The sequence below is a fragment of the Gobio gobio genome (assembly GCF_949357685.1).
Source record: "Gobio gobio genome assembly, chromosome: 2".
Lineage (NCBI taxonomy): Eukaryota > Metazoa > Chordata > Actinopteri > Cypriniformes > Gobionidae > Gobio > Gobio gobio.
The window spans coordinates 3,527,997-3,539,031 of record NC_137098.1 but is presented as its reverse complement, the minus strand read 5'-3'; the positions used below and the strand labels follow the sequence as shown (position 1 = coordinate 3,539,031).

General features: G+C 41.0%; 1 protein-coding gene across 1 annotated transcript in view; it reads right to left on the bottom strand.

The window, feature by feature from the left end:
• Positions 1–701: 701 nt before the first annotated feature.
• acsf3 (acyl-CoA synthetase family member 3) overlaps positions 702–11,035 on the bottom strand; it is an 86,161-nt gene continuing 75,827 nt past the window's right edge. The window contains 3 exon segments of the mRNA XM_079838615.1: positions 702–1,156; positions 9,380–9,491; positions 9,564–9,698. Coding sequence (XP_079694741.1) covers positions 1,030–1,156; positions 9,380–9,491; positions 9,564–9,698 — 374 coding nt within the window. The 3' untranslated portion in view covers positions 702–1,029.

The following is an 11,035-nucleotide window of genomic DNA, read 5'->3' as shown; positions in this document are numbered from 1 at the left end:
ACTCTCTCACTCACTCACACACACACACGCACGCACGCACGCACACACACGCACACACACACACACACACACACACACACACACACACACACACACACACACACACACACACACACACACACACACACACACACACACACACACACACACACACACACACACACACACACACACACAGACACACACACACTCGCTCACACACACTCTCTCACTTACACACACGCTCACACACAAACAAACACACTCTCTCACTCATACACACACTCACGCTCTCGCTCACACAAACACCACACACACACACACACACACACACACACACACACACACACACACACACACACACACACACACACACACACACACACACACACACACACACACACACACACACACACACACACACACACACACACACACACACACTCACACTCTCTCACTCACACACACACGCACGCACGCACGCACGCACACACACACACACACACACACACTGCCCCTAAACCTACCCATCACACACACAGACACACTCACACACACACACACACTCGCTCACACACACTCTCTCACTTACACACACGCTCACACACAAACAAACACACTCTCTCACTCATACACACACTCACACTCTCTCACTCACTCACACACACGCACACGCACACACACACGCAAACACGATATCACATGAAAAGAACAACACTGATCAAATTAAATTAGTTTATTTCAAAATTTCATTACAAAAATGATTGAATGTCTTCATTTTAAATAGACAACAACAACACTCAAGTCAGTTTATTACCACGGTCTTATTTTTAAACATAATAGTTTACAATTCCATTCCATTTCCTGCTACATAACGCACCACAGAATCAAGGATATTAAAAACAATACAGTGTTGCATTATGGGTAAGTCTAATGCCTCTCCTGTCCAGTGAGGAGACTTCACATTCTCTTTTCTGATCTGGGATCAGTTTTCCGGCCTGAGGTGGCGACTCCCCTCTCTCTGAAGACTGATCTGGGGTCAGGCGTGGCTCAGTCGGAGCGGGCAGGGAAAAACTGCCGGATAAGGTCCTTCTTGTTGACCTTGCCCATCTGGTTTCTGGGCATGTCCTCCACCAGAAGCAGTCCTGCGGGGATGCTGTATGGAGCCATGTGCTCTCTGAGAGGGGACACCAAGAGCACATTTCATTTTAATAATTCATTTTAAGAATATTTTTCCAATTTTTGAATGCAATTTTTTGGTAGTTTTTTTTGTTATTTTGTATTTAATTTGCTTTTAAATTACTATTTTCAATATCAATACATATTTTTATACATAATAAATTCAAAATAACTCCATTTCACGCATAACCCTTTTAATTCAGCTCATAATATCTCACATTTGGTGTCTCCTCTTGTGGAATAATAATAATATCAGATGATATTTCATAACTCTATATGGAGCGGATGAGCTGTTCCGCTGGGTCCTAAAGTCAGTTTCTCTTCATTGTGCATTCAGCTACACATGTAGACATTATACAATCATAGAGTTTGAGCATTTTTAAAGTTTTTCTACGTGTACTGAAGAGGGTCAAATTGACCCGTGAGGGAAGGATTTGTTGCTTTTTTTTTATTTAAGGCGAGACGCTACAGGTGAATAGGGGATTTTTTTTTAAATTACAAGATATCACTGTGAAACTTCTCCAGTTTATTACTGGCATAAACAGAAGAAAAAAATGTATTACAAGTTGTGTGTAAATTAATGTTTGAATATGCAAATGAGGCCTTATATACTTAAATATTCGCTCGTTTACATACATTTCCAAAAACAAAATCTGGAAATTGGACCAGGTTTAAAATTCTTGGTTATATTTGTTGACATATTAGATGAGTGGGCTTTAACAGAGGGGATTCTGGGTATCTGATTGTGTGCTTTAGTAAATTAGAAAATACAATAGCCTTAAAAAAATCTATTTTCGCCATGTTTTTTGGAGTAAAAGGACCAATAACTCAGGATAGGAATGATATATCAACAAATCCCTCTGGGAAATCCTTCAGAATGTAGTTCAGGATCAGACTGGAAGAGTTGGTGCTTGTAGATGCTCTTGAAGTTGATAATCCGAGTCTCATTTTGAGAAAATGGCCTTTAAAGTTTTATATTGTAATATTTTTATGAAATGATCAAAACACAGGCGAAAAGGAAGCAGAAACAAGCAATAGCGGATGGAAGCAGATGCATACTTAAAATAACATGATCAAAATATATATTCAGTTCATTAATATCAGTAGTGTATAATATTTAAAACACATGGAAATTGATAATTTAATAAATTATTAATAGCAATAGCCTTAATCTGAAGAGAACTACCTTAACAAACACACACACACACACACACACACACACACACACACACACACACACACACACACACACACACACACACACACACACACACACACACACACACACACACACACACACACACACACACACACACACACACACACACACACACACACACACACACACACACACACACACACACACACACACACACACACACACACACACACACACACACACACACACACACACACACACACACACACAGCGTTCAGTCTCTCCTCGTGTCAATAGTGAATCGTCTCATGGTGCAGCACAATTGGCTTTTAAAGGGAAAGGGAGATGAGACTCTGATTGGTTTATTGCACGTTACGCCTAAAACACACCCATGACTCATTAAGAGATGAGGGACGACCCCTTTGGATCATGCGCCCGCGTTTCCCCCCTGTTGTTAAACTCGCAAAAGTGTATTCGGACACACCCTCAGATTGTTAAAATGGGAGTTCCAGGACCTGACGGAGTAAATGTAAATTTTGTCGCAGATGGCAAATTCACGGAAAACAAAATCATCAAAAGAAGATTTTTAGCTTTGCACAATTCAGCTCTGGGAGTGGAAGGAAATAAAGACGTGTCAAGACGTGTTTTATAAGGAACATGTGGTGGAAATGTCTCTGGGCAAAGGGAAGACTCTAATGACTGCAGATGTGAAACAGAAAAAGCGCATATCTCGTCCTCTTCGCGGGAACTTCTGTTGTGTGAAACGCTGCGAGATTCGATTAATTCCACAAACAATGAAATCAGCGTGAAATAAAGACAAATACTAAAAGCTAATTAAATGTTTCGCATTCTCGCCTCGACTCTACAGGCCTGGGGCCAAAAGATTTTCTTCTATACAAGTCCCTTCCAGCAAGGTGTCTCTGTTTCCCCTCTCTCTCCGGAATATTCTGTTCTTTACTGTAACCTCGTTCTCTCTCTCTTTCTCTGCCGGATGACATGTATAGAGTGAGGATTACAGAAGATGACAGCTGGAGTTCCAGCGCTGGGGAGTGAGCATCTCTCTTTCTCTTGCTCTTTGCCGGGCTTCGCTGGAGGGGCCGACGGGTCAGAAGGGCCGCCACGAAAAACACACACAGCATGGCACCAGCAGGGCACACCCCCTCACCATATGGAGCTCACACACACACACACACACACACACACACACACACACACACACACACACACACACACACACACACACACACACACACACACACACACACACACACACACACACACACACACACACACACACACACACACACACACACACACACACACACACACACACACACACACACACACACACACAAACACAAACACACACTACCCCTGCCCTTAAACCTACCCATCACACACACACACACTCACACACACACACACACACACACACACACACACACACACACACACTGCCCCTAAACCTACCCATCACAGGAGACATTCTGCATTTTTACATTTTCAAAAAACATCACTTAGTCTGATTTATAAGATGTTTTCCTCATGGGGACCTAAAAATGTCCCCACAAGGACGAGGATTTCAGATATTGCCATCTTTGTCCCCATAACGTAGGGATTACCAGTCCCCACACACACACACACACACACACACACACACACACACACACACACACACACACACACACACACACACACACACACACACACACACACACACACACACACACACACACACACACACACACACACACACACACACACACACACACACACACACACACACACACACACACACACACACACACACAGAGAGAGAAAAGCCCTGAGCTACTTCCTGTAAAGGGACATGTGTCTTCTGACAGTACTTGCGTTCATTTCTGCAACAAAAGTGACATTTAAAAGAGAGAGAGAGGGATAAAATAAACAGGCAGTGCATCGCTGCTTCTCTTCCTCTGCCTCTTCTCCCACCAAACACACATCTGTTGTTGCAGCATGCTCCTCATGGATAAATGTGTGTGTAGGTGTGTGTGTTGTTATTTATACAGAGGCGTCTCTTGAGTGTAACGCGTGTCCTGAGGGAACCCAGCTCGACGTCTGACTCAACACGCCACACACACGCTGACGCAAGCCCAAAAAACACTTCCAAACACACACCGCTGTGCTCGCAGCGAGGCTGCCTCTGCATTTCAGCAACATTTCATCACCTGCCTAGTTTTTTTTTTGAGTAAGTGTGTCTTGCTAGATGGTGATTGACACTAGAAGATTCTAGTCTTGTCATATCACATTCTGACCTCTGGGGGAGCTGTAAGAGATACAGTGGATGTACAGATGTGCCACAGAGCACATTGCATCTTACACGCAAAAATGGCAAGAAGTGTCCGAAATCTATTTGCCACCCCACCTTTAAAGGTCCCATGGCATGGCATTTTTCTATTATTTTGTGTTTCCTGAGTTGTACTTATATTGTTAGTATGATTTTTACTAGGGATGGAACGATTACCGGTTTCATGATAAACCACGATAAAATGTACTGACGGTTAGTAATATCGTTTAAAAATTAATTATCATTAAAACTGCGCATGATTATCACAATTTTGAAAACTCGCGGTAAATCCTGTCCAGTCAGCGAGCGTGCAACGTTGTTTTTTGAATGAGAAGAAATGTTAGAATGGAGTGACAGCACTCCGGGGATTGCTCAGCCTTCTAAAAAGACCAAATCTGAGGTGTGGTCATATTTTGGTTTTTACAAAAGTCCTGGGGGAAACTTAATCGAAGATGGTCATCCTGTCTGCAGAACATGCCAGAAGAAAGTCGCTGTAATCGGGGAAACGCGTCAAATCTGCGAACTCAAGGCAAGTGGACTTTGACCTCAATACCAAAACTACATCTGGTATTACTAACACTCACACTAGCCACTTTGGCGATTGAACTTATTATAGTCTTCTCAAAAACCATCTGTTAAAATTGCGTTGCGCATTACAACCAACCACACGTGTTTCTAATAATCAAAGGCGTTCAGATTAGCCGGAGTTGTGTTCAGAGCGGCTCTCACTCACTGAAATCTGCACTGAAAACTTGCGATGTACGCAGGAGATTCACTCATCATACCGTGATTGTCTGTTTTAGTTCTATTTCAGCAGCGAAAATACTTTCAAACAAACACAGAAGAACCACAGCGCATCTGATATGACATTCGAGATCCGCAAATTTAGGGACCGTCTCTAAAGTTACATACAAGATTGGTATACACTTTTCTAACTTCAATAGCTTTTGAAGAGAATGACTTACAGTCATAAAACCAGCTGTAAAGTGTTCATCTAGGTGTCAGGTATGATGCACACCTTTTGGATTTTTGATATCTAATAAAATAAACTGTCAAATCATATGAAAATATGGATATGCATTATTTCACTAGGATACTGTTTGGGTTCTTACACAAAATATGCTAGATTTAAATGCATCATAGCTGATAGAACACTGATGAGAATATTGCTTGAGAATATATTTACAGAGATAATATTAGAGATTATATTCACGCCAAATTATTATTTATGCGTTGCTATTGATGACAGCCATTATAAGGAAGAAAATACCACAGAATAGAATCTAGCTTAAAAAAGACTTGCTTGATTTATTAGTTGTTTTTTGATTTTCAAATATAAAACTTGTTGAAATGTTTTAAATGTGTGCATCTGTTCTTTTTGAACACTTTCATCTCATTTGAAGAAAACCGTGATAATATTGATAACCGTGATAATTTGGGTAGCTATAATCGTGATGTGAAATTTCCATCCCGCTTCATCCCTAATTTTTACGCAAAAAAATGTCTTAATTTAGAAATAAAAGGCATTTTTTCTATACTGTTATTACCCCTCTGGCTGAATGCCCTGTTTCAAGGGGCGTGTCTGCTGCGAGACTTCAGTGAAAACGCCCACTGTTGTGATTGGCTGACATCTTTGCATTTGAAATGAGTGTTAGATTATGTTGCGGAGGGGGCGTGGTTTAGCGAGACACTGCATGCATGAGAGAGAGAGACTGACTGGGCACTCGTGAACCACGGAAAGCTGGAGGAAGTTTTATTGTACTGAGTTGTTGAGAGAGCTGGGCTGTTAGCGCAAGCTTATTTGTATCTGAGAGTTCTGAATAAACAGTCCCAGTCACGGCGACTCTGTCTTCTTCCACCTTATTCTACGAACTTTGTAACACATGTAAAGTACCATTACAGCCATCGAGATGTACGAATCGTCAAAGTGTGGATTATAGCATTATTGTATGATCTATTCCTATCACATGAACAGCTGCAGTGATGAGCATTGAGTACACAGACAGTCTGTTGATCAGTGAATGCAGTGATCTCCTCATTGCAATGCATTTTCTCTTACAAAATGCTTTCACCACAACTAACAGCAAACACGACATTGACAGGAATACAGTAAGAGCTTCGCTGTGCAGCATAACAGCATCATTCATTATAACGGCAGTTTGGGCAAGTGTGCAGATACACTCGCGACGTGTGATTGACAGATCCGGACATTATAAAGAGTGTTCTCTGATCGCTCTCTGTAGTTTAATCACTTAAAAAACGGATTTGTTCCATGCTACTAACAGAAACAATCGTTTTAGTCACTGGCTTGATTCACTGATGAACTACGCTTAGGGCATCAAGACGGAGATCATTCAACGATCTAGAAAGAAAGTCTGAGTGAACTTGAATGATTAGCTACACATCAGAGATCACTGATCACAGATCAGGCATTAATGAACACTGTTACTCACTGCTTGTGGCGGTGCTGTCGAATCCATATCGTAAAGTTTGTTTGTAAAGCCTGTGCTGACATAAACTGAATCCATTTTCTATGAGTTCTCTGGGCGGGCAAACAGAGGAAGGGGAGGTAACCTTTCCTGGTATGACATCATAACAGGAAAATTCCAGATCAGCTCGTCTGAGCGCTCATTTTCTCAAAGGCAGAGAAAGACAGACAGAACTCGGACCATATACAGGCTAGGGGAACTCATATTAATGTTAAAAAACCTCATTAAATTAAATGTTCATGCCATGGGACCTTTAAAAGACTGTAGCGTCGACAGAGCAACAAATGCACCAGTTATAAATGGTAATCTTACTATGGCTACCATCTATTTAATAAATGTAGCCTTTTAGCCAATCGGCTAGGACTACTGGTATAGTCACGTTATTAATTTTCATGAGCTTAATTAAGGTGCTGTTTACACAACTAACAACGGCTGTTTTCAACTAAAAACATACTTTTTTTAAACGGATTTTGGTCATTTATATACATGCCAATGCCCTATTGGGTGCCTGAAAATGCAAACTTTTGAAAAACGCAGAATTTTAAAAACTATATCGTTATCGTCTCAGTGTAAACTACAAAAATGTGAATTTGTGAAAACGGTGACGTAAAGCACATGCATATTACGTGTTGAGTCTATAAGCGAGTGTGTTTCTTTACAAAGTCACATCTCCATCTACAGTGCAGTGTTTTTAGTCGTTTTCGCGGATCCGTGTGAACGAGGGATCGTTTTGACTCTCTCGCCTTTTTTCGTATCATATATTTTAGTAATTATCATGAATTAGGTATCGTTGGAAAGCTTAAGAACTCAAAATTCATCCTGTGAAAACCGTTTTGAAATCAGACGTTGCGTTACCATGGAAACGGTACTCTAATTTCTTCTAGTGGGCTCCTCCCCCTAGTGGGCGGCGTCATGTTTCGTATTACAAAATGTATTTTAACTACTTTTACAATCAAAATATTTTCTAATCTTGACAAAATACATATCGTCGGAAAGGTCTGAGTCTCAAGGGTCCATATTTGGAGAATGATTTGTGATGGAAGTGACATTTGGACAGAAATTTACAGGAAAATGCATTAAATGGAAAGTGAATGACACCCGGCGGCTATTTTTGGTACAGCGCCGAAACAAAATCTCATGGGGACTTCAATTTTTGTGATATCAACTTCAAATTTGGAACGCAACTTGCTTAGACATATGGCTTTGATTTTAGAGTATTGTTTTTTGTTGTAAAATATATATTTTATATAAAATGAAAATATTTATTACAGTATTTTTCATTTACAGTACATTTTAACTTCCATAACTTTTTCAAATGCTTTCACTTCAGCAATAATCTGCAGAGTGTCTTCTTTAAAACGAGACCAAACTTAGGTATATATTCCAAATCATTCTTGAATTACAGCCCTTTAAGTTGGGATAGTGCATTTTCATGACTATTCTCAAAAAGAGCGGTGACAGTTAAAGGGTTAAAGGGTGTGTTAGTAATATGCGCTTATAGGCAGTGCACAATGCGCGTACACACACAAATGAATAAAAGGATTCCTCTCTGGAGAAGCGTTCAATCTCTCCTCATGTCAATAGTGAATCCTCTCATGGTGCGAAACTGGCTTTTAAAGGGAAAGGGAGATGAGTCTGATTGGTTTATTGCATGTTACGCCCAAAACACACCCATGACTCATTAAAGCTGCACTGTGTGATATTTTCCCCCATCTAGTGGTGAACTATGACCATCCAGTGAATATTAGTTTCTGTTCTTCTCAATTCCGATTTTGTTTTAACTCCTACGGTGGCCGATTTAGTCCAAGATTAACATGGCTTCCAGTTCGCCCTCGTCCACATTCGTCACGGTGCCATCGAGTGTTAAAACGCCAAAGGCCAAGCTTGAATTTACGGGTATGTCCCTCTTTGGCTAATGTACTTTCAAGATGGAGGGGCAACATGGCGACCCGCATTCGAACCCTCACCCGTATGTGTTTACAATGGCATATTATAAACTTACGAGAATACTTTATTACTTGAAAGAAGTAAATATACATTAATGAGCACATATATTTTTGAAAGAACTAAGTGTTTTTAGCTAAGAATAAACTAAAAAAGTTACACAGTGTAGCTTTAAGAGACGACCCTTTTGGACCATGCACCGGATGCGCAGATCATTTTTTTCGTCGTTAAACTAGCAAAAGTGGACTCGGACACGCCCTAAGTGCACCTGCACCATATGCTCAGATCAGTTCGATGAGTTACCTGGCCCAGGCCTTCAGCTGTGTCAGAGTCATGGTCTTCCCCCTCCTCAGCTGCACCACTGCAGTGACCTTCTGACCCCAGACGGCATCTGGAGCACCAATCACAGCCACATCTAAAGAAAAAGAGGTGCACTTTCATCCCCCCGTCCACATGTGCATGTGTGTTTGCATGAATGTGTGTGTACCTGAGATATCTGGGTGGGCTAGCAGATGTCTCTCCACATCCAGAGCGCTGATCTTGTATCCTCCGCTCTTGATGATGTCCACCGAAGTGCGGCCCAGGATCCAGTACACACCATCTCTGTAGAGCGCGGTGTCACCTGAAAGAGAAACCCGAGCGCTCAGATTTCTGATAATCCCACGTTGCTATAGACATGCAGGTTTGTTTATGTATCAAACTCCCTTCAACATAAGATCTCAAATCCACGATTCACATCACATGACCTCGACATACGGACGTCGTTACCTCGACAAAATCACTTTCCCACAGGTTAATATGCCGTGGCCAAGACATGTCCCCTCCAGGCCACCATCAGGGTTCCCACTCTTTTTCAGCAACCATTTTCCTGGACATTTTTAATTTTACTACGGCGGGAATAAAAGACAAGGATCATGCCAAATATTGCTTTCTAAGTCTTTAAAAGCGGTACAGTTTATTGCCATTACTGAACAATCCAGCATTTCTCAATATGAGCTCTTAATCAAACATTATGACTATGGAAGCTTGTTTACACCACAGAATAGAAAGAAAAGGTAATTGTGACTTTTTATCTCGCTATTCTGACTTTCTCGCAATTGCGAGTTTACATATTTGTGATATAAAAATTATTTTTTACTCAGAATTTGACTTTATAACTTGCAATTGCAGTTTAGATCTCACAATTCTGAGAAAAGAGGTCAGAATTGCAAGATATAAACTCACAACTGCGCAAAAAAGTCAACTGTGAAGAAAAGGTCAGAATTGCGAGTTTATATCACGCAATTCTGACTTTATAACACACAAATGTGACTTTATATCAAAATTATGTGATTAGTTCGCAGCTTACGAGTTAACATTCACTGCATACATTTGAGCAGTTATAGCATTAGCTATTAAACATCATTATTGAAATACTACTCACACGCATCAAACTCAGCATTCCTGAACATGTGCTTTCTGCAACTAGCGCTGATTGTTTGGGCCAGCGATAAAATCTTTATACTCGGCTAAAGAAATAACTTTTTTTTAAAGAATTCTCCCAGACAACAAAAAGATTTTCCAGGACATTTGACATCTTCTCAAATTTTCCATGTGTTTTCCAGGACTGGAAAATTTGTCATCAATTTTCCAGGTTTTCAAGGTTTTCCAGGACGAGTGGGAACCCTGTATAAGGGTTGTGTGTGTGTGTGTGGTTGCTGTAAGTTGTCCTCTTCTGAGCTTTAATAATAGCCTGCAGTCAGGCTCAAGATCTTCTGCTTGCAATCTTAAAAACCAATTGCACAGATCTGCTCGGCTGGAGACTGCTTAATTACCACCCCATAACACACAAACACACTGCAGCCATCAGCCGCAGGGACAGCGCGGCACACCCTATCCAAACCAGGTGCATGCTTCCGGATTCAGGTTTCCTCGCCGAAAGCGAGACGGAGCCACAAAGTGACAAAAGCAAAGACAATC